The following is a 25,597-nucleotide window of genomic DNA, read 5'->3' as shown; positions in this document are numbered from 1 at the left end:
CTGTTAATAAATATCACACGTCTACACATAAATCCTCCAGTTTTTGTCTACTATGATTTCCAGTTATACAGCACCACCGACTATGTTGGCGCTGTCGTTAATGGCTGTCCTCTGTCATCTAGACGTCTGAGGAACCTCCAGTTGTGGCTCTTGGGGGCAGTCACAGTGAGTTAAAGTCATAGTAAAAAAAAAAAAAAAATTATCGCAATTGTGAAAAGAGCACCTGTCATGTACACACTATGGGTAACCATTCTGCAGGTTTATGAATAAACTGGAATTTTAAGAGTGCGAAACGCATCGGTTTATATCTTACGGCTCAGTGTCGTCACAGATTCCCAGCCTGGCTTGGCTTAGAGAACGCCAGCTGGGTGACAGGTACACTTACCAGCAGCAGATAACACGTTGGTCTTAAAGCATAACTAAACCCTCCGATTTATGCACAAGCAACTGTGATAGTTAAGCCATCAAATGACTGGCGTCGTAACTGGTCACATGTGCAGGACCATGGCCTCTGATTTGCAGTTACCCAAGACGGCAGCTTCCTTGGCCGTAAAAGGAGAGGAGGGTTTAGTTCCTCTTTAACTTGGCCCGGCTTGAGCTGAGTCATTGAGAGCGCCCCCCACAGGAGGTGCACATTACATAGCCAGATTCTAAGGAAATTGAGGGGTTTGGGGCAATGACATAAATATTTAGTAAACATACAGGCTTCAACATATATTAAATAAATAAATAAATTGTTCCCCTCCAGGCTGAATAGTATACCCCCCCCCCCCCCCCCCCGAGAGTTCAGGCACCTCAGATTAGGTTTCCTTGACCTGCCAGCCCAACAGATGCTCAAAATCCCCATGAAAAAGTCACTTTCTGCCCCTCCCCCTACATAGGACAATTAAATGACTCTCAGAGGGAGTATCAGTGGAGCACTGGACCCGATAATTGGTACAAATGTGTAGTTCTCTGCCTACTGGGGTCTCTCTAGGGGTCCCTGGACTGCTAGAATAGTATACAATGGATGAGAGTGCCTCAGTTAGGTATATACATATATATATATATCTTCAGTAAAAGTTTATTGATCCAACAAGTTTTTGGGGTCACAACTCCCTTCATCAGGGCAGGAGTGCTGTCAATGATTGGTACAAATGTGGAGTACCTAATGGCAGACCTCTGTCTTTTGGGGTCTCTCTAGGGGTCCCTGGAGTGCTCAGAATAGTATACAATAGTATACAATGAAGGAGAGTGCCTCAGGTATAATATATATATATATACATACACACACATATATATATATATATATATAGTCCAGAAAGAAGATTTATCCAACAAGTTTCGGGGGTCACAACTCCCTTCATCAGGGCAGGAGTGCTGACAATGATTGGTACAAATGTGTGGTACTTAAAGGCAGTCCTCTGTTTATTAGGCTCTATCTAGGGGTTCCTGGAGTGGTCCAGACAGTATATAATAGATTAGATAGTGCCTCAGGTATATGAAAAGTCCAGGAAGATGTCAGCCAAAGGTCAGAAGATACAGCCAACACGTTTCGGGCCTCACAGCTCCCTTCATCAGAGCTTGAGTGCTGCCAATGATTGGGCATATACTGGAGAGCAGTATTATGGAACAGGGAATAGCATTATAGCAAATATTGCCAGGCCACTCCAGGGGGTACAAACTAGCTTACTGTATATTTCCAAAAGGCAGCTCTCAGTCAACTGGAGTCTCTCTAGGGGTCCCTGGAGTGGTAAAGACAATATACAAAGGATAAGAGTGCCTCAGGTATATATATTAAGTACAGAGACTATTTAACTTGGCAAGTCAGAGGATAGAGCCAAGACATTTCAGGGGCTCCCACCTCTCTTCCTCAGGGCTCAAGTGCTGGCAATTTATGGGTATATACTGGACAGTGCCGGGACAAGGTCATTCAGCGCCTAGGGCAAAAATGCCATACTGCACCCCTCCACCCCATATATGATGTGCAAGATTAGGGAATCCTACGCCCAGCAGTCACTTGCTTGGTAAATTCACTGCAGCTATCGCTACTGTTGTTGGCCTTGTAACAGAAGGAAGGCCCCCCATCCCTACAAGATACCATTGCACCCAGGGCAGCTGCTTGTCCCTGCCCTGATACTGGACTTCTGCCTGAATAATACCTCTGAAAGTTGAGGCATCTGAAATTATATTTCCCTGCCCTGCCATCCCTACAGATGCATACAAAAAACCCCCCAAAAAGGTCACTCTATACCTCCCCCACATATAAATGGCTCCCAGCGGGCATGATGGTGTAGAACCGGACCCTATGATCAGCACAAACTAGCTTAATGTGTGGTTCCAAAAGGCACCTCCAGGGGTCCCTAAAGTGGTCCAAACAGTAAACAAAGGATGGGAGTGTCTCAAATATATATATGAAGTTCAGTAAAAGATTTTTGATAAACATTTCAGGGGCCCTCAGCTCCCTTCATCAGGGCTCAATGCTGGCAGTCAATAGATATATCCAGGACTCCTGCCTGAATAATACCTCAGAAAGTTCAGGCATCTCAAATTAGGTTTCCTTACCTTGACAGCCTCCCCCCACCCCCCACAGATAAAGTCCCGTTCCACCTCCCCCACATAGGACAGATATTTGACTCTTGGTATGTCTAAGGCTCCTGTGGTGTTTGTAGCTGTACGGTTATAATCAGTAACACTCTATATAGCTATGAAATTATAGACCTATGAAACGTTTAGATAGATTTTGCTTTTTTGACCCTTCTCTTCCCCTCCCCCCCCCCCCCCCAAGCAGTGAAGGCAATACTGTACAATATTACAGGGAACTACAGACATCTGAGCAGAGACAGACAGACAAGATTGACGGCGATGTTGTCCATTGGTCGCACAGTGATGTCTCCGATCTCATCATTTTGGAGTTACGGTTCTCTAAAGTTTTTCGGAACATGGGAGTCATTTTAACAGTCATCTTCCTGACAGTCCGGTATGTATTTAGTAGACAGTTCCATTTTCTCTGGAGCGTCTGAAAAACAGGCATGGCCAATCACATAGCAGCACGTCGGGATAAAACCTCTTTGGGCCTGAAGTAAGGTTCACTGCAAAGGAATTGCAGCAATGCACAGCACCAAATGAGTTCATAGAAAATAAAAAGACTTCTTTATCTGTTCCGGAATTAGGACTGAGATGCTTTGAATGGCAACAAGTCAATAGCATCCCTCTAAGAAATGGAGGTTCCCTCCAACCATCCCCCTAAAAAATGGATGTCCTTAACATCCCTTCAAGAAATGCAGGTCCCCAACCAACCCTCAAGGAAATGGATGTCCTCAACCAACCCTCTGAGAAATGGAGGTCCTTAACCAGCTCTCTAAGAAATGGATACCCTCAACCATCCCTCTAAGAAATTGAGGTCCTCAACCATTCCTCTGAGAAATGGAGGTTCTCAACCACCCCTATAAGAAATGGATGCTCTTAATCATCCCTCTAAGAAATGGAGGTCTTCAACCACCCCTGTAAGAAATGGATGTCCTCAACCATGCCTCTGAGAAATGGATGTCCTCAACCATCCCTCTGAGAAATGGAGGCCCTTAACCATATCTCTAAGAACTGGAGGTCCTCAACTATCTCTCTAAGAAATGGAGGTTCTCAACCATCCAACCAATCCCTGTTTCAGAATACGGGTCGGTGCAGGATACAACCCCACTACAAAGGTATCCATAGCTGTCCTGGTTAATACTGATTCAGCAAGAGTTTGTGAGGCCTTCATGTTCCCATGACATTGCGGTTCACAATGAAACTCTTGGCATTGGGCAGCGGCCGAGCATCGCTCTGGTGGCTCCGCCTCTCGATGAAAGTGGCCAGTCGCGTGGTGTCCAGGGGGATTTTGGAATAATTGCTATAGTGAGGCTGGAGCCAGGGGTGGAGCAGGCAGGTAGCCACCGTCGGCCTCCAGCGGGCGTCCATCTGCAGCGTGGCTCGGATGAAGTCCTGAGCGGCTTGGCTGACGCTGGTGAAATACTCCAGTGGGAAAGAGAAGTCCACCCGGCAGATGTTCATACAGGTCTCCTCACTGCTCTCATCTAGGAATGGCGACACACCGCTCAGCATGACGTACGTCAGAACGCCCAGACTCCAGATGTCACTCGCCAAAGACACCGGCGTGCCTTTTATCACCTCAGGAGCTGTGAATTCCGCGTTCCCCAGCAGCTGGTGGACATAATAGTGACCAGTAATCCTCGTGGCATCTTCAAGGTCAATTATTTTTACCCGTGGCACCGGGATACGGAGGTCGATCAGGAGGTTTTCAGGCTGTAGGAACAAAAGAATGACAAAAAGGTTGGCATGGGCTGAAATGAGACCTATTGTGTTCTAGTAGCATATTACAAATTGCTTTTACAGTAGAGAATCCCTCCTGACCCATGGCATATATAAATATACAGCCCTCAAAATTTCCACTCGCCTGCTCGCATTTGGCGAGTGGAAATAAGCTGAGTGTGAGACCACATTGGGGGGGGGTTTATAGGGAGTCACTTCCCAATGATTGGCCAGGAAACTGCGAAGAAGGGAGAGGAAAGGTGGCCAGATCACAGAGAGAGGGGAACTCATTCTTTAACACAGCTTGGATCTGAAACGCCGGCCGCTATCAAACAAAGTCCCACCTCCTGGAACGAATCCTATGATAGACAGCACACTGGTCCAATGCCGGGAAATTTAAGTAGTGTGATGTCTATCATAGGAGTCGTTCCAGGAGGCGGGACTTTTACAGTGGCCGACGTTTCAGATCGAAGCTGTGTAACAGCAGGAGATCTTCTCTCTGTGTGATTCTGCCAGCTCTCCTCCTGATTCCTCCCTGTGGCTACACTGATAGGCACTGATGAGGCTGCATTGATGGGCACTGATGAGGCTGCACTGATGGGCACTGAGGAGGCTGCACTGATGGGCACTGAGGAGGCTGCACTGATGGGCACTGAGGAGGCTGCACTGGTGGGCACTGAGGAGGCTGCGCTGATGGGCACTGAGGAGGCTGCGCTGATGGGCACTGAGGTGGCTGCACTGATGGGCACTGATGAGGCTGCACTGATGGGCACTGATGAGGCTGCACTGATAAGCTGCGCTGATGGGCAGTAATGAGGCTGTGCTGATGGGCGCTGATAGGCTGCACTGATAAGCTGCACTAATGGGCACTGATGAGGCTGCGCTGATGGGCACTGATAGGCAGCATTTAAGGGCACTGATAAAGTTGTTTTTTTTTGGTAATATTTTTTTTTGTAATTTAATTCTGCATAAAAACATTTAACAATGTAATTTCCTGAGATCATTTATGAGGGAGTTTTCAGGGGCGGAATTCAGCGCAGGGTAGGGGTTGGGTAGGGGATCTGGTGGCGACTAACACTTAAGGCCTGGCTAGTAGCTCATGCCTTTACATTTTGAGCCCTGTGTGTATATATATATATATATATAGATAGATAGATAGATAGATAGATAGATAGATAGATAGATAGACAGATAGACAGATAGACAGATAGACAGATAGACAGATAGACAGATAGACAGATAGACAGATAGACAGATAGACAGATAGATAGATAGATAGATAGATAGATAGATAGATAGATAGATAGATAGATAGATAGACAGATAGACAGATAGACAGATAGACAGATAGATAGATAGATAGATAGATAGATAGATAGATATCCGACAGACAGACAGATAGATAGATAGAGATATACAGTATCTCACAGAAGTAAGTACACCCCTCACATTCTATCTTTTCATGTGACAACACTGAAGAAATGACACTTTGCTACAATGTAAAGTAGTGAGTGTACAGCTTGTATAACAGTGTAAATTTACTGTCCCCTCAAAATAACTCAACACACAGCCATTAATGTCTAAACCGCTGGCAACAAAAGTGAGTACACCCCTAAGTGACAATGTTCAAATTGGGCCCAAAGTGTGAATATTTTGTGTGGCCGCCATTATTTTCCAGCACTGCCTTAACCCTCTTGGGCATGGAGTTCACCAGAGCTTCACAGGTTGCTACTGGAGTCCTCTTCCCCTCCTCCATGATGACATCACAGAGCTGGTGGATGTTAGAGACCTTGCGCTCCTCCACCTTCTGTTTGAGGATGCCCCACAGATGCTCAATAGGGTTTAGGTTTGGAGACATGCTTGGCCAGTCCATCACCTTTACCCTCAGCTTCTTTAGCAAGGCAGTGGTCATCTTGGAGGTGTTTGGGGTCGTTATGTTGGAATATTGCCCTGCAGCCCAGTCTCTGAAGGGAGGGGGTCATGCTCTGCTTCAGTATGTCACAGTACATGTTGGCATTCATGGTTCCCTCAATGATCTGTAGCTCCCCAGTGTCGGCAGCACTCATGCAGCCCCAGACCATGACACTCCCACCACCATGCCTGACTGTAGGAAGACACAGTTGTCTTTGTACTCCTCACCAGGTTGCCCCCACACACGCCTGACACCATCTGACACCAAATAAGTTTATCTTGGTGTCATCAGAGCACAGGAGATGGTTCCAGTAATCCATGTCCTTAGTCTGCTTGTCTTCAGAAAACTGTTTGCAGGCTTTCTTGTGCATCATCTTTAGAAGAAACTTTCTTCTGGGACGACAGCCATGCAGACCAATTTGATGCAGTGTGTACTCATTTATACTGAGCACTGTATATTGGGGTGTACTCATTTATGCTGAGCGCTGTATATTGGGGTGTACTCATTTATGCTGAGTGCTGTATATTGGGGTGTACTCATGCTGAGCGCTGTATATATATATATATATATATATATATATATATATATATATATATACACATAGATGTATTTTAGTGATCACGGCCATTTTAGAAACCAGTGCCTCACCTTGAGGTCCAAGTGGGCGACGCGGCAGCCATGCAGATACTGGAGGGCCCCCAGGATGTCCCGCATGTAGAAGGCCACCTTCTCCTCCATCAGCTCGTCGTGCTTCATGAGATAGTCCAGCAATCGGCCGTCATCCACCCTGGAAGAGATCAGATCATGTGATCACTACGCAACGGCCTATAAAAGGGGCTGGACGGGCGTTTCACCCCAGAACAGGGCAGATGACAGATCTGCAGGCCATGGAGCTCACCATTCTGGGACCCTTTATTACGGTCCCGCAGATGGCCACCTTCCTGCCGTCTTGGGGGTCCGCCCACAGAACACCAAAGCCCAGCCCAAGTGAGACCTTTGTGACCCTGGTAGTTCTGCCACCTGTGTCAGCAGTTTTTTACATTTTTTTGTCTTTTTTTTTTTTTAACCATTTAATTTTATTTTGTTTATTTTTTACATATTTTTTTACTTTTTAGGGCTTTGGTGAAATATTAGGGGTCCAAACAGGCCCCTAGTGTATCATTTTTGTGACAGAGAAAGGGACTGAGGACAGATTCAGCAGTCCCTTTCTTTGCAGCCTCAGCTGCACTGAATGAATGGACAGGAAGAGCTCTGCACAGAGGCTTCCTATGAATGAACAGAGTCAGTGATCGGTATTCTCTATTCATTAAGACAAGGAGGGGGTGGGGGGGGGGGGGGTTTGGGTTGAGGGTGGAAGGAGGGAAGTAATGAGCCAAAAATATCATCATCATTATTTATCATTACAGTATTTCACAAAAGTAAGTACACCCCATCACATATCTGTAAATATTTTATTCTATCTTTCCATGTGACAACACTGAAGAAATGACACTTTGCTACAATGTAAAGTAGTGAGTGTACAGCTTGTATAACAGTGTAAATTTACTGTCCCCTCAAAATAACTCAACACACAGCCATTAATGTCTAAACCGCTGGCAACATAACTGAGTACACAGGTTCTTTAGCAAGGCAGTGGCCGTCTTGGAGGTGTTTGGGGTCGTTATCATGTTGGAATATTGCCCTGCGGCCCAGTCTCTGAAGGGAGGGGATCATGCTCTGCTTCAGTATGTCACAGTACATGTTGGCATTCATGGTTCCCTCAATGAACTGTAGCTCCCCAGTGCCGGCAGCACTCATGAAGCCCCAGACCATGACTCTCCCACCACCATGCCTGACTGTAGGAAGACACACTTGTCTTTGTACTCCTCACCTGGTTGCCACCACACACGCTTGGCACCATCTGAACCAAATAAGCTTATCTTGGTCTCATCAGAGCACAGGAGACGGTTCCAGTAATCCATGTCCTTAGTCTGCTTGTCTTCAGCAAGCTGTTTGCAGGCTTTCTTGTGCATCATCTTTAGAAGAGGCTTCCTTCTGGGATGACAGCCATGCAGACCAATTGGATGCAGTGTGCGGCGTATGGTCTGAGCACTGACAGGCTGACCCCTCCCCCACCCCTTCAACCTCTGCAGCAATGCTGGCAGCACTCATACGTCTATTTTCCAAAGACAACCTCTGGATATTACGCTGAGCACGGCACTCAACTTCTTTGGTCGACCATGGTGAGGCCTGTTCTGAGTGGAACCTGTCCTGGTAAACCGCTGTATGGTCTTGGCCACTGTGCTGCAGCTCAGTTTCAGGATCTTGGCAAACTTCTTATAGCCTAGGCCATCTTTATGTAGAGCAATAATTCTTTTTTTCAGATCCTCAGAGAGTTCTTTGCCATGAGGTGCCATGTTGAACTTCCAGTGACCAGTATGAGAGAGTGAGAGCGATAACACCAAATGTAACACACCTGCCCCCATTCACACCTGAGACCTTGTAACACTAACGAGTCACATGACACCGGGGAGGGAAAATGGTTAATTGGGCCCAATTTGGACATTTTCACTTAGGGGTGTACTCACTTTTGTTGCCAGCGGTTTAGACAATAATGGCTGTGTGTTGAGTTATTTTGAGGGGACAGTAAATTTACACTGTTATACAAGCTGTACACTCACTACTTTACATTGTAGCAAAGTGTCATTTCTTCAGTGTTGTCACATGAAAAGATAGAATAAAATATTTACAAAAATGTGAGGGGTGTACTTACTTTTGTGAGATACTGTGTATATATATATATATATATACACACACACACACACACATACAATATACACACAATTTTCCCCAAAATTAAAGTTATTGTGAAAATATATAATCAGTTTTGTAAAAAGCTTATATACTGCCCAGTGTATCTTCTTTTGTAACTTAATTGTCAAAAATACCTTATTTTCAGCGCCGCTGGGCACTCACGTGATCTGCTGAAGATCTTCTCCTCCCCTCCAGGCTGATGCCAGTTGCCCCTCCCCCCTCTGCAGTGCTCGGTGCGGGACTGACATCCGCAGGGATCCCGGGCCTTCACTCGGCAGTGCTCGGAGTGGGGAAGATCTCCAGCGGGTCACGTGAGTGCCCAGCGGCGCTGTAAATAATGTATTTTCCACAATAAAGGTAGTAAAGGAGACTCACTGGACATTATATAATCTATTTACAAAAGAGATACGACTTTAACTAAGGTTTATGGGATTAAAGATGTCATAATGATGGCTCCTGAGCTGACGGGGAGAGGGGAGGAGAGAAGACAGGGGACATAGATAAGACACCCCCTGAAAATTAGCCCTAGTGTGTTTTTGTAGCCAAATTTATTATAGGACCCTTTGGGGAAACATAGCATATATATATATCAGGTTATGGGGATCCAAGTAATTTTCTAGCAAAAAATACTGATTTAAACTTGTAAACAAAAAATGGCAGAAAAGGCCTGGATAACAATGTGGATATACACATCAATCAGCCGTATCATTATGACCACCCGACTAAAATCGAGTATGTTCTCCTTTTGCCACCATTACAATTCCAGTTTTGCTTCCTTTAAAGCACGTCAAACACAAGGCCCGCGGACCATATCGGGCCCTTCAGGCCTTTTCATGTGGCCCTCGCACCTAGGTTTGCAACCTCCGGGTTGCATAATGTGCATAGCGCACCCCTGAAACCTGCATACTGTGCATAGTGCACCCCTGAAACCTGCATACTGTGCATAGTGCACCCCTGAAACCTGCATTCTGTGCATAGTGCACCCCTGAACCCTGCACTCAGTATGTAACTCACCCCTGAACCCTGCACTCTGTACATAACGCACCCCTGACCCCTGCACTCTGTAAGGAAGGCCCCCCTGACCCCTGCGCTCTGTACAGAAGGCACCCCTGAACCCTGCACTCTGTACGGAAGGCACTCCTGAACCCTGCACTCTGTACGGAAGGCACTCCTGAACCCTGCACTCTGTACGGAAGGCACTCCTGAACCCTGCACTCTGTACGGAAGGCACCCCTGACCCCTGCACTCTTGTATGTAACACACCCCTGACCCCTGCACTCTGTACGTAACGCACCCCTGACCCCTGCACTCTGTACAGAAGGCATCCCTGAACCCTTCACTCTGTACATAACGCACCCCTGCACTCTGTACACAATGCACCCCAGATCCCTGCACTCTGGACGTAACGCACCCCTGACCTCTGTACGAAACGCACCGCTGACCCCTGCACTCTGTATGTAGCGTACTCCTGACCCCTGCACTCTGTACATACCGCACCCCTGACCCCTGCACTCTGTAAGTAGCACACTACCAAACCCTCCTGAACCCTGTACATAGCGCACCCCAGATATAACCGACCCTTTGAGGGCAACCTTACTGTTGATGCGGCCGCCATGAAACGGAGTTTGACACCCCTGCTTTCAAATGATCCATTGGAGAGATTCCTTCACTTCCTGTCCAGTAAAAATGCTGTACCCAGAACAGGAAGTGAGGGGAAATCTCTGTAATGGAGCCCTAGATAGTTGTAAATCCAGACAGGGGGGTAGAGGTACAGTCTAAGTAATGACATCACCAAATAAACAGGCCCATAGGAGAAATGCACTGGGGAAGGGGGGGGGGGATACAGTTATGGGAGTCAAATTGGTTAAATAAGACAAAGGGATGTCTGAATGAACAGCCGAGCACACAACTAGAAACTGACCGACCATTTTAATTACCTTCGGCCAGTCTTGTAATTTACACAGATCTACCCCAAAGCCAGAGGGCGACACCACTACTACTACTACAGCATCACCAGCCTGCTCTCTGGACAATGAATCAGCGCCATTCCGCTGCAGACCAGCCGCCCGTGTAAATCGGACAGAGGTGACACCTAGTTGGCTGTACTGTGTGGCAGGTGGTGTGTGGATCACAAGACTGGCTGAACACAACCACCAATCTTAATCCATCTATGTACACAGTGGGCAGGCTCCAGATGGCCGGCGCAAAACATTTCGTCTATATGATTGGAGGTAAGGTTTCTCTGACTCACAGGTCCAGGACCAGGATGTAGGCGCTGGGCGACTCGTAGGTGTCATGGAGGGTGAGGTACTGCGGGTGTTGGAGGTGCTGGAGCAGCGCCGCCTCATGAGCCGCTTGTTCACGCTTTTTCAGCTTCTTGTTGACGAATTTCACGGCGACGTCCCTCCGCGTGTTCCTCTGTACGCACTTCTTCACCACCGAGAACCGACCCCTGGGGGGGAGAAGGGGCAATTACAGGTGAAGGAATTTACACAGCAGAGATGGAGGAGAGCCAATAATATCACAGCAGAGATAGCGGAGAGCCAATAATATCACAGCAGGCGAAATGCAGAGTGCAGAACAGAACGGTGGGCATACACTCCGCAGATAAGAGGGTACCACCAGTCCTTCTGTATGGATCAACTTACCAGAGTGGCAGAGTTCCCTAACTCAGTTGAATGGAGAGTCTATGGTTTGTAGTTCTTCTCTGTTTAGGCAGATCACATGACTGATTATAATGGGGTGGGGCTACGTATGCAACGTTCGTTGCGCGGATGTGACAAACATCCGCACAATCAGGATGAAAATGACCATAAATTCCTCTATTGTGTGCGATTCCTATATCAACACCGCCATCTAGTGACCACAATAAGTTTTCATTTTTCCCGATTGAGGGATTTGTAGGGGAAAAAAATAAAAAACATTATGGCCACTAGGTGGTGCTGACGATACTACACATATTAGGGAAAATACGGCAATTTTCGTCCTGATAATAGCTTGGTGATTTGACTGTTCTCTCCTGCGTTTGAAGTGGTACAATAACACGAAAAAATACGTTGTACCCAATCTTAGATAAATAAATTAAATCTGCAAACACACCGTGAGATATTTTCCACAGTAAACATTATTTGTAAACAACGTGCTGTGCTAAAAATATGTCTCAAATAAAGTTTTCAAATAAAATTCAATAAAGGATCAAGTGAAGAATTATGATGGGAATTCGTCTTAAAACAAACAAAAACGTGAGGCTGAACCCAAGACCCTTCTCCTCAGAGGGCAGACCACCCACCAAGGAAGTCAGATGTATGCTTACCATGTGGCAAGGACCTCCTACTTAAAGGAAGGTCAAACAGGCTTTTGGGAATATGTCCCCATAAGTATAGCCATTCAATCAAGCAGCCTTGGGATGGACATTCAGTGCTCCCGCAGAGGACATGTACAGAGAAGAACTCACTGAAAAGCACAAAACCTTCTAAAAAATGCTGTTAATTACGCCAAAATAACACTCACCTAATTAAAATGGAAATGTGCATACCACCAAACCAACCCGGGAGGTAACAATGGCGTTCGCCGTCACTTCTGCAACATGCGATGACGTAGAGACGCCGCTCCGCCCTACACGTTTGGTCACCAAAGGACTTCTTCCGGTGCACCATTTCCATTTTAATTATGCAAGTGTTATTTTAGCGTAACAAACAGCATTTTTAGAAGGTTTTACGCTATCCAGTGCTGTCTTCTCTGTACATGTCCTTTGCGGGAATACCGAATGTCTATCCCAAGGCTGCTTGACTGAATGAACTTTATTGGCATCCCTATCTTAGTCCGTAGGGTTCAATATTGAGTTGGCCCAACCTTTGCAGCTATAACAGCTTCAACTCTTCTGGGAAGGCCGTCCACAAGGTTTAGGAGTGTGTCTATGGGAATGTTTCACCATTCTTTCTGAAGCGCATTAGAAAGGTCAGGCACTGATGTTGGACAAGAAGGCTCTGCTCTAACTCATCCCAAAGGTGTTCTATTGGGTTGAGGTCAGGACTCTGTACAGGCCAGTCGATTTCCTCCACCTCAAACTCGCTCATCCATGTCTTTATGGACCTTGCTTTGTGCACTGATGCGCAGTCATGTTCGAACAAGAAGGGGCCATCCCCAAACTCCTCCCACAAAGTTGGGAGCATAAAATTATCCAAAATGTCTTGGTATGCAACGCCTTAAGAGTTCCCTTCACTGGAACTAAGGGGCCAAGCCCAACTCCTAAAAAAAAAAACCCTACACCATAATCCCCCCTCCACCAAATGATTTGGAACAGTGCACAAAGCAACATCTATAAAGACATGGATGAGTGAGTTTGGGGTGGAGGAACTTGACTGGCCTGCACAGAGTCCTGACCTCAACCCGATAGAACACCTTTGGGATGAATTCTTCTGGTCCAACATCAGTGCCTGACCTCACAGATGCGCTTCTGGAAGAATGGTGAAACATTCCCATAGACACTCCTAAACCTTGTGGACGGCCTTCCCAGAAGAGTTGAAGCTGTTATAGCTGCAAAGGGTGGAGCCAACTGAATATTGAACCCTACGGACTAAGACTGGGATGCCATTAAAGTTCATGTGTGTGTAAAGGCCAGCGTCCCAATACTTTTGGTCATATAGTGTGGTTGCCTTTAGGCATTTCATGTTCTGACATACAGAGTGCATTGCTTGGTGTTGATCTCCCCGGAATTCTGCTTTATGGTAAAAAACAAAAATTAAAGTCAGAAGACGCATCCTCTATAGAAAAGCGCGGCGTGACGTGACGTACCGTCCGATCTCCTGCTGCTCCACATACATCTGATCGAAGTTCTCCTTCCAGCACACGGTGGAGCCGTCTGTATTGGCGTCTGCAGAGGAAGAAGAGGAGAGGTGATATGTGGAGGATGTCGCGGAACATTCCTACGCGGTGCTCCGATCACACCAGATATCTCTCCAGGATATTATACAGCACACCCGGAAAGTATTCACAGCGCTTCACTTTTTCCACATTTTGTTATGTTACAGCCTTATTCCAAAATGGATTAAATTCATTATTTTCCTCAAAATTCTACAAACAATCCCCCATAATGGCAACGTGAAAGAAGTTTGTTTGAAGTCTTTGCAAATTTGTTAAAAATAAAAAAGGAAAAAATCCCATGTACATAAGTATTCACACCCTTTGCCATGACACTCAGAATTGAGCTCAGGTGCATCCTGATTTCACTAATCATCCTTGACATGTTTCTACAACTTGATTGGAGTCCACCTGTGGTAAATTCAGTTGATTGGACATGATTTGGAAAGGCACACACCTGTCTATATAAAGGTCCTGATATCAGACCATCCCTGCTGGACCCCGACACCCATAGGGCTGATATCAAACCATCCCTGCTGGACCCCGACACCCATAAGGGTGTTATCAGACCATCCCTGCTGGACCCCGGCACCCATAGGGCTGATATCAGACCATCCCTGCTGGACCCCGACACCCATAGGGCTGATATCAGACCATCCCTGCTGGACCCCGACACCCATAGGGCTGATATCAGACCATCCCTGCTGGACCCCGGCACCCATAGGGCTGATATCAGACCATCCCTGCTGGACCCCGACACCCATAGGGCTGATATCAGACCATCCCTGCTGGACCCTGACACCCATAGGGCTCATATCACCACCATCCCTGCTGGACCCCGACACCCATAGGGCTGATATCAGACTATCCCTGCTGGACCCTGACACCCATAGGGCTGATATCAGACCATCCCTGCTGGACCCCGACACCCATAGGGCTAATATCAGACCATCCCTGCTGTACCCCGACACCCATAGGGCTGATATCAGACCATCCCTGCTGGACCCCGACACGCATAGGGCTGATATCAGACCATCCCTGCTGGACCCCGACACCCATAGGGCTGATATCACACCATCCCTGCTGGACCCTGACACCCATAGGGCTGATATCAGACTATCCCTGCTGGACCCCGGCACCCATAGGGCTGATATCAGACCATCCCTGCTGGACCACGACATCCAGAGGGCTGATATCACACCATCCCTGCTGGACCCGGACACCCATAGGGCTGATATCAGACCATCCCTGCTGGACCCCAACACCCATAGGGCTGATATCAAACCATCCCTGCTGGACCCCGACACCCATAGGGCTGATATCAAACCATCCCTGCTGGACCCCGACACCCATAAGGGTGATATCAGACCATCCCTGCTGGACCCCGACACCCATAGGGCTAATATCAGACCATCCCTGCTGGACCCCGACACCCATAGGGCTGATATCAGACCATCCCTGCTGGACCCCGGCACCCATAGGGCTGATATCAGACCATCCCTGCTGTACCCCGACACCCATAGGGCTAATATCAGACCATCCCTGCTGGACCCCGACACCCATAGGGCTGATATCAGACCATCCCTGCTGGACCCCGACACCCATAGGGCTGATATCAGACCATCCCTGCTGGACCCTGACACCCATAGGGCTGATATCACACCATCCCTGCTGGACCCCGGCACCCATAGGGCTGATATCAGACCATCCCTGATGGACCCTGACACCCATAGGGCTAATATCAGACCATCCCTGCTGGACCCCAACACCCATAGGGCTGATATCAGACCATCCCTGCTGGACCCTGACACCCATAGGGCTGATATCACACCATCCCTGCTGGACCCCGACACCCATAGGGCTGATATCAGACCATCCCTGCTGGACCCCGACACCCATAGGGCTGATATCAGACCATCCCTGCTGGACCCAGACACCCATAGGGCTGATATCACACCATCCCTGCTGGACCCCAACACCCATAGGGCTGATATCAGACCATCCCTGCTGGACCCTGACACCCATAGGGCTGATATCACACCATCCCTGCTGGACCCCGACACCCATAGGGCTGATATCAGACCATCCCTGCTGGACCCCGACACCCATAGGGCTGATATCAGACCATCCCTGCTGGACCCAGACACCCATAGGGCTGATATCACACCATCCCTGCTGGACCCCGACACCCATAGGGCTGATATCAGACCATCCCTGCTGGACCCCGACATCCATAGGGCTGATATCAGACCATCCCTGCTGGACCCTGACACCCATAGGGCTGATATCACACCATCCCTGCTGGACCCCGGCACCCATAGGGCTGATATCAGACCATCCCTGCTGGACCCGGACACCCATAGGGCTGATATCAGACCATCCCTGCTGGACCCCAACACCCATAGGGCTGATATCAAACCATCCCTGCAGGACCCCGACACCCATAAGGGTGATATCACACCATCCCTGCTGGACCCCGACACCCATAGGGCTGATATCAGACCATCCCTGCTGGACCCCGACATCCATAGGGCTGATATCACACCATCCCTGCTGGACCCCGACACCCATAGGGCTGATATCAGACCATCCCTGCTGGACCCTGACACCCATAGGGCTGATATCAGACTATCCCTGCTGGACCCCGGCACCCATAGGGCTCATATCACCACCATCCCTGCTGGACCCCGACACCCATAGGGCTAATATCAGACCATCCCTGCTGGACCCCGACACCCATAGGGCTGATATCAGACCATCCCTGCTGGACCCCGACACGCATAGGGCTGATATCAGACCATCCCTGCTGGACCCCGACACCCATAGGGCTGATATCAGACCATCCCTGCTGGACCCCGAGATCCAGAGGGCTGATATCACACCATCCCTGCTGGACCCGGACACCCATAGGGCTGATATCAGACCATCCCTGCTGGACCCCAACACCCATAGGGCTGATATCAAACCATCCCTGCTGGACCCCGACACCCATAGGGCTGATATCAAACCATCCCTGCTGGACCCCGACACCCATAAGGGTGATATCAGACCATCCCTGCTGGACCCCGACACCCATAGGGCTAATATCAGACCATCCCTGCTGGACCCCGACACCCATAGGGCTGATATCAGACCATCCCTGCTGGACCCCGGCACCCATAGGGCTGATATCAGACCATCCCTGCTGGACCCCGACACCCATAGGGCTAATATCAGACCATCCCTGCTGGACCCCGACACCCATAGGGCTGATATCAGACCATCCCCGCTGGACCCCGACACGCATAGGGCTGATATCAAACCATCCCTGCTGGACCCCGACACCCATAGGGCTGATATCAGACCATCCCTGCTGGACCCCGACACCCATAGGGCTGATATCAGACCATCCCTGATGGACCCTGACACCCATAGGGCTAATATCAGACCATCCCTGCTGGACCCCAACACCCATAGGGCTGATATCAGACCATCCCTGCTGGACCCTGACACCCATAGGGCTGATATCACACCATCCCTGCTGGACCCCGACACCCATAGGGCTGATATCAGACCATCCCTGCTGGACCCCGACACCCACAGGGCTGATATCAGACCATCCCTGCTGGACCCAGACACCCATAGGGCTGATATCAGACCATCCCTGCTGGACCCCGGCACCCATAGGGCTGATATCAGACCATCCCTGCTGGACCCCGACATCCATAGGGCTGATATCAGACCATCCCTGCTGGACCCTGACACCCATAGGGCTGATATCACACCATCCCTGCTGGACCCCGACATCCATAGGGCTGATATCAGACCATCCCTGCTGGACCCTGACACCCATAGGGCTGATATCACACCATCCCTGCTGGACCCCGACATCCATAGGGCTGATATCAGACCATCCCTGCTGGACCCCGACACCCATAGGGCTGATATCAGACCATCCCTGCTGGACCCTGACACCCATAGGGCTGATATCACACCATCCCTGCTGGACCCCGGCACCCATAGGGCTGATATCAGACCATCCCTGCTGGACCCCAACACCCATAGGGCTGATATCAAACCATCCCTGCTGGACCCCGACACCCATAAGGGTGATATCAGACCATCCCTGCTGGACCCCGACACCCATAGGGCTGATATCAGACCATCCCTGCTGGACCCCGACATCCATAGGGCTGATATCACACCATCCCTGCTGGACCCCGACACCCATAGGGCTGATATCAGACCATCCCTGCTGGACCCCGGCACCCATAGGGCTGATATCAGACCATCCCTGCTGGACCCCGACACCCATATGGCTGATATCAGACCATTCCTGCTGGACCCCGACACCCATAGGGCTGATATCAGACCATCCCTGCTGGACCCCGACACCCATAGGGCTGATATCAGACCATCCCTGCTGGACCCCGGCACCCATAGGGCTAATATCAGACCATCCCTGCTGGACCCCGGCACCCATAGGGCTGATATCACAACATTCCTGCTGGACCCCGACATCCATAGGGCTGATATCACACCATCCCTGCTGGACCCCGACACCCATAGGGCTGATATCAGACCATCCCTGCTGGACCCCGACATCCATAGGGCTGATATCACACCATCCCTGCTGGACCCCGACACCCATAGGGCTGATATCAGACCATCCCTGCTGGACCCCGACACCCATATGGCTGATATCACACCATCCCTGCTGGACCCCGGCACCCATAGGGCTGATATCAGACCATTCCTGCTGGACCCGACATCCATAGGGCTGATATCAGACCATTCCTGCTGGACCCCGACACCCATAGGGCTGATATCAGACCATCCCTGCTGGACCCCGACACCCATAGGGCTGATATCAGACCATCCCTGCTGGACCCCGGCACCCATAGGGCTGATATCAGACCATCCCTGCTGGACCCCGGCACCCATAGGGCTGATATCAGACCATCCCTGCCGGACCCCGGCACCCATAGGGCTGATATCAGGCCATCCCTGCTGGACCGCGGGACCCATAGGGCTGATATCAGACCATCCCTGCTGGACCCCAACATCCATAGGGCTGATATGTCCATCCCTGCTGGACCCCAACATCCATAGGGCTGATATGTCCATCCCTGCTGGACCCCGACACCCATAGGGCTGATATCAGACCATCCCTGCTGGACCCCGACACCCATAGGGCTGATATCAGACAATCCCTGCTGGACCCCGACACCCATAGGGCTGATATCAGACCATCCCTGCTGGACCCCGACACCCATAGGGCTGATATCAGACCATCCCTGCTGGACCCCGACACCCATAGGGCTGATATCAGACCATCCCTGCTGGACCCCGACACCCATAGGGCTGATATCAGACCATCCCTGCTGGACCCCGACACCCATAGGGCTGATATCAGACCATCCCTGCTGGACCCCGACACCCATAGGGCTGATATCAGACCATCCCTGCTGGACCCCGATACCCATAGGGCTGATATCAGACCATCCTTGCTGGACTCCGACACCCATAGGGCTGATATCAGACCATCCCTGCTGGACCCCGACAACCATAGGGCTGATATCAGACCATCCCTGCTGGACCCCGACACCCATAGGGCTGATATCACACCATCCCTGCTGGACCCCAACACCCATAGGGCTGATATAAGACCATCCCTGCTGGACCCCGACACCCATAGGGCTGATATAAGACCATCCCTGCTGGACCCCGATACCCATAGGGCTGATATCTGACCCCGACACCCATAGGGCTGATATCAGACCATCCCTGCTGGACCCCGACACCCATAGGGCTGATATCAGACCATCCCTGCTGGACCCCGACACCCATAAGGGTGATATCAGACCATCTCTGCTGGACCCCGACACCCATATGGCTGATAGAGGAATGCAGGGGACGGAGTCCCAGCTTACCATTCTCAGGCAGCCGAAGGGGTTCCGATGGCTCGCTGGGCAGGCTGATGCCCCAGGGGTTGCTGGCACTGACTCTGAACTGGTAAGTACCTCCAGGCCTCAGGTCCTCCAGTACAAGGTAAGTATCCAGTGTACAGGCCACTGACTGCTGCCAGATCTGGGAGCCTGCGGGGGAAGAGAGTGCATGTTGCATCAGAGAGAGACGAGAATAAAGAGCTTAAAAATACTTATTGCAAAAGCAGGGGTCTCCAAACTAAGGGCCCGGGGCCACATCCGGAGCAAGATTTTATCCAGCCCTAAGCTAGGGTCAGCAGCTTATATGCAAAGTGCACACACTGAGGATAACGGTCAGCAGAGGCCGCTGCTTCATTTCCACTCCAAATCCACCCCCCCCCCCCAGTCTCCAGTACAGGGCCCCCCTAGCTCCACTCTCATCATCTCCATCAGTGGTTGCTAGGACCACCAGCATCCTAGCAATCAATGACTGCTGCTACAGCTACACTTACAGAGGAGACTGTGATGGGGAGCCTGATGTGACGGGGACCCTAATGGGGAGCCTGACGAAAAACTAGCAGCAGTGATAGAGACCCTGATGTAAGGGGGACTCTGATGGGGAGCCTGTTGCAAGAGGAAACTTTGATGGGGACCCCTGATGCAAGAGGAGATTCTGATGGGACCCTGATGCAAGGGGGGACCTCTGATGGGGACCCTGATGCAAGAGGGGACTGTGATGGGGACCCTGATGCAAGAGGGGACTGTGATGGGGACCTTAATGCAAGAGGGGCTGTGATGGGGACCCTGATGCAAGATGGGACTCTGATGGTGAGCCTGTTGCAAGAGGAGACTTTAATGGGAACCCCTGATGCAAGAGGGGACTGTGATGGGGACCCTGACGCAAGAGGGGACTGTGATGGGGACCCTGATGCAAGAGGGGACTGTGATGGGAACCCTGACGCAAGAGGGGACTGTGATGGGGACCCTGATGCAAGAGTGGACTGTGATGGGGACCCTGATGCAAGAGGGGCTGTGATGGGGACCCTGATGCAAGAGGGGACTATGATGGGGACCCTGATGCAAGAGGGGACCTCTGATGGGGACCCTGACGCAAGAGGGGACCTCTGATGGGGACCCTGATGCAAGAGGGGACCTCTGATGGGGACCCTGATGCAAGAGGGGACTGTGATGGGGACTCTGATGCAAGAGGGGACCTCTGATGGGGACCCTGATGCAATGAGGAGCCTGATGGGGAGCATGATGCAGGGGGGGACCTCTGATGGTAACCCTGATGCAAGGGGGGACCTCTGATGGGGACCCTAAAGCAAGGGGGGACTCTGATGGGGACCCTGGTGTAAAGCAGGGGCTCTGATGTGGATATTTTTCTGCTTACAAACATTTGTAAAATACAGTATATCATGTGGTCCTCATGCAGAGAGTTCTCCTCAGTCCTTGCCATAAGAAAACGTATTTGCTAAGTTTTATATTCCATATTTATTTCCAGGACCATCTATCCACAGCCTGGGACCGTCCCAGGACCACTGGCAGGTATGGAGTCCGTACCTTCATCCTTGTACTCCACGGTGTATCCGGAGATGGTGCAGTTCCCTGTACTTGATGGAGGGAGCCAGCGGAGGATGACGGAGGAGCTGCTTCTCTCCTGGGCTACAGGCTGGCTGGGGGCCCCAGGGACACCTGGAGGGGGCACAAGAAATGGTCACAAAGATTCAAACACTGGATATGACATGAAATATGAAAATCAGAACTTCAATATTGTGTGCGGGTGAGGGGTGGGGGGATTTCAAAATAAGTAAAAATGGCTCAGCTTTTCCATCTATGAATTCTGGGTACTTAGGAAGATGAGATAATTTGTAGCCATAAAAAGATTCCTCATTTACGGCAATACCTTAGACCTGGGGTTCCCAACCTTTGTCCTCAAGTGACCCCAACAGGCCATGTTTTGTGAATTTTCCTTGGCTAAAATAGTTATTATAAATGCCAAGCCATTGGTGGGTATGAGTTTTTGGAGGAGGAACGGTCTTACTGGACGGAAAAGTTCTACCAATTATTATTTCATATGACAAGATGGCGTTCAATAGACAGCACTGACAGGCGCTGATTGACCCATGGTCCCATGTGCTGGCCATTCGATATCTCCACCAGGTACCATGCCTGAATCATCTCCACTGTGTTGCCCCCCAGATACCATGCCTGAATCATCTTTACTGTGTTGCATGCTTTGTCCCTTGTGCCCCAGGCTACCATGCCTGGACCATCTGTGCTGTGTTGCCAAGTTGCCTCTGATGCCCTTTAGGTACCATTCCTGATCATCTGCACTGTGTTGCCCACTTGTCCCAGGTACCATGCCTGGAACATCTGTTCTTTGATGCCACCTTACCCCTGGTGCCCCCAGATACCATGCCTGGATCATCTGTTCTGTGTTGCTCCCTGGGTAATATGCCTGGATCTTCTGTGTTGTGTTGTACCCTTGCCCCTGGTGCCCTCAGGTACCATGCCTGGATTATCTGCATTGTGTTGCCTCCTTGCCCCTTCTGCTTCCAGGTGCCATGCATGGATCATCTGTGCTGTGTTGCCCAGTTGTCCCTGATGCCCCCAGGTCCCATGATGGATCATCCGTGGTGTGTTGCCCCCTGTGTACCACGCATGGATCTTCTGTGCTGTCCCCTTGCCCCTGATGCCCTCAGGTACCATACCTGGATTATCTGCACTGTGTTGTCTCCTTGCCCCTGATGCCCTCAGGTATCCTACCTGGATCATCCGTGCTTTGTTGCCCCTTTGTCCCTAATTCCGCCAGGTCCCATGCTGGATCATCCATGCTGTGTTGCCCCCTTGCCCCTGATGCCTCCAAGTACCATGCCTGTATCTTCTGTGCTGTGTTGCTCCCTTGTCCCTGATGCCCCCAGGTCCCATTATGGATCATCCGTGGTGTGTTGCCATGCTTGGTGTGTTGCCCTCTTTCCCCCTGGGTACCATGCCCAAATTATCTGTGCTATGTTTGACCCTTGCCCCTGATGCCCTTTAGGTACCCTGCCTGGATTATCTGCTCTGTGTTTCCTTCTTGCACCTGATGCCCTCAGGTACCATACCTGGATCATCCATGATGTGTTTCCCCCTTGCCCCTGATGCCCCCAGGTACCATGCCTTGATCTTCTGTGCTGTGTTGCCTCCTTGCCACTGATGCCCTCAGGTACCATACCTGGACAATCTGCACTTTGTTGCCCCCTTGCCCCAGGTACCATGCCTGGACCATCTGTTCTGTGCTGCCCCCTTTCCCCTGGTGCCCCCAGATACCATGTCTGGATTATCTGTGTTGCCCCCTGGGTACCATGCCTGGATCTTCTGTGCTGTGTTGCTCCCTTGTCCCTGGGGCCCCCGGGTACCATGCCTAGATAATCCATGCTGTGTTGCCCCCTTGCCCCTGGTGCCCCCAGATACCATGCCTGGATTATCTGTGCTGTGTTGCCCCCTGGGTACCATGCCTGGATCTTCTGTGCTGTGTTGCTCCCTTGCCCCTGGGGCCCCCGGGTACCATGCCTAGATCATCCATGCTGTGTTTCCCCCTTGCCCCTGGTGCCCGTGGGTACCTTGTACTTTGATGGTGGCAGAGGTGGAGGTGCAGCCCAGCTCATTGCTTGCCACACAGGTGTAGATCCCGCTGTCCTGGGGCATCAGATTACAGATCTTTAGACGAATGTCACCGGATTCGCTGTAGGAGGAGAAAAGGATCAGCGTTATGAGGTCAGAGGTGTCCCCTGCCAAGAACACACACCAGCAGAACGTCCCTGTAGATCCCGACCCACCTGGCTGTCATGGTGTAAGTGCTGCTATCACCATCCAGAATGTTCTGATCCGGGCCCTTCCACGTGATTGTCGGTTTGGGTCGGCCACAGACCTTGCAGTGTAGAGTCACCGTGTCGCCAACAACACATATAATGTCTACCAGAGTCAGGAGGAACTCCGGAGCCACTGAGAAAATCACAAACATCAATCAGAACTTGGATGGTCTACAGGAAGGTGAAGTACAATGTGCAAGGAGGAGCAAACACACCAACAGGTGGTCACAGTTCCCAATTATCTGCAATGGGTTCCCAGGAAAAGGGTGAGCTGATGGCTGGATCTCAGGACAGATCTCACAGGTTAGGGTGAAGTTCAGTAAAACCAGGCGCAGTCCACACTGGACAGATGGCTCACTTCTACTGAAGGTCTTAAGAACTCTTTGAATTGGTATTGGAATACATAGGAATGAAGTGTGCCACACCCAGGTTGGGAGTCCAAATATCAGGTTTACTCCACTAAAAATAGTCCACTATGTTCCAAACATAAGGCAACGCGTTTCAGGGGTCAGGAGATGCCCCCTTTATCAGGGCTGGGTTTTCCCTTTTTTTTTTTTTATTTCTCTGGGATTGGCCCAGGGAACAATTTTAAATATGAATTCCAGGTTTTATTGTTTATTTATTACTTATTTATTATTAATTTATTAATTCATAAATTTATCAATTAATTTTTACAAAGTTACATTTTGGTCTAATGTAAGTATGCATGTACCATACCTGGAAGATCACTACAGAAGATGGAACCACTACTACAATGATCTCAGCTTGTGTCCAGGTCCTGCCCTGAGTCACCTCCCTGCTGCTTACTGAACACAGGAGGTCACTCACTCAGCATGGGCTCTATTCAGGGAACACTTTGCAGTTTCCCAAAGAATGCAAATCATTCTCGGATTGAGGTGGAGAGCTGGGGGCGGCAATGTCACAATCTTTCCCTCGTCCAATCAAATGTTTTTCACTTCTTGAGAAATTATTTTTTTTTTCATTTATTTATTTATTTTTTTACAGTTCATCGTGAAAAAATATTTATTTAAAGTAACTTTTATTAAAAATAAAAATAATATTAATAATTTGTGCTACAAAGATATATATATCTGGATCTCTCTTTGCCTACCAAAATAAAGACGTTAAAATAGACCCAACTGCACATAGGGGTCACCCAGGATTGAAGGCAAAAAAATCCCCAAAATTACTGCCTTGGAGTGACTTAAATTACCAATCAATAATAATAATAAGAAAACGCCAATCACAAGATCTCTACGGTGAAGAGCTGGGGCGACAATGTTACAATCCCCACCTCGTCCAATCAAAGAATGTTTTGCACTTCTTGAGAAAGTTTTTTTTTTTTCATTGTGAAAAATAAATAATTTAAAGTAACTTTTTTAAAAAATAAAAATCATTTTGTGCTACAAAGATATATATCTGGATCTAGCTTTACCTACCAAAATAAAGACATTTTAAAATAGACCCAACTGCACATAGGGGTCACCCAGGATTGAATGCAAAACAATCCCCAAAATTACTGCCTTGGAGTGACTAATTATTTGTTATAAATTACCAATCAATAATAATAAGAAAACGCCAATCACAAGATCGCTACAGTGGAGAGCTGGGGAGGCAATGTCACAATCCCCACCTCGTCCAATCAAAGAATATTTTGCACTTCAGGAGAAAGATTTTATTTATTTTTGTTACAGCTCATCATGAAAAAATAATTATTTTAATTTAAAGTAACTTTTATTAAAAAAAAAAAAATGATTTTGTGCTACAAAGATATATATCTGGATCTAGCTTTACCTACCAAAATAAAGACATGTTAAAATAGACCCAACTGCACATAGGGGGGGGGGGGGGGGGGGGTCACCCAGGATTGAAGGCAAAACAATCTCCAAAATGACTGCCTTGGTGTGACTTATTATTCGTTATAAATTACCAATCAATAATAAGAAGAAGAAAACGCCAATCACAAGATCGCTACGGTGGAGAGC

The 25,597-nt window shown here is 49.3% G+C and overlaps 1 protein-coding gene across 7 annotated transcripts in view; it reads right to left on the bottom strand.

Moving 5' to 3' along the window:
• Positions 1-3,205: 3,205 nt before the first annotated feature.
• KALRN (kalirin RhoGEF kinase) overlaps positions 3,206-25,597 on the bottom strand; it is a 530,952-nt gene continuing 508,560 nt past the window's right edge. For all 7 annotated transcript variants that reach the window (XM_082262172.1, XM_082262174.1, XM_082262176.1 and 4 more), the window contains 8 exons: positions 23,580-23,745; positions 23,364-23,485; positions 21,322-21,453; positions 19,765-19,929; positions 13,787-13,865; positions 11,244-11,444; positions 6,848-6,986; positions 3,206-4,281 (listed from right to left, as the gene is read on the bottom strand). In XM_082262172.1, coding sequence (XP_082118298.1) covers positions 3,736-4,281; positions 6,848-6,986; positions 11,244-11,444; positions 13,787-13,865; positions 19,765-19,929; positions 21,322-21,453; positions 23,364-23,485; positions 23,580-23,745 — 1,550 coding nt within the window. In that variant the 3' untranslated portion in view covers positions 3,206-3,735. The remainder of the gene's footprint in view (positions 4,282-6,847; positions 6,987-11,243; positions 11,445-13,786; positions 13,866-19,764; positions 19,930-21,321; positions 21,454-23,363; positions 23,486-23,579; positions 23,746-25,597) is intronic.

This window comes from Pelophylax lessonae, assembly GCF_965119305.1.
Source record: "Pelophylax lessonae genome assembly, chromosome: 6".
Classification (NCBI taxonomy): domain Eukaryota; kingdom Metazoa; phylum Chordata; class Amphibia; order Anura; family Ranidae; genus Pelophylax; species Pelophylax lessonae.
This window is presented reverse-complemented; position numbering and strand designations above follow the sequence as displayed.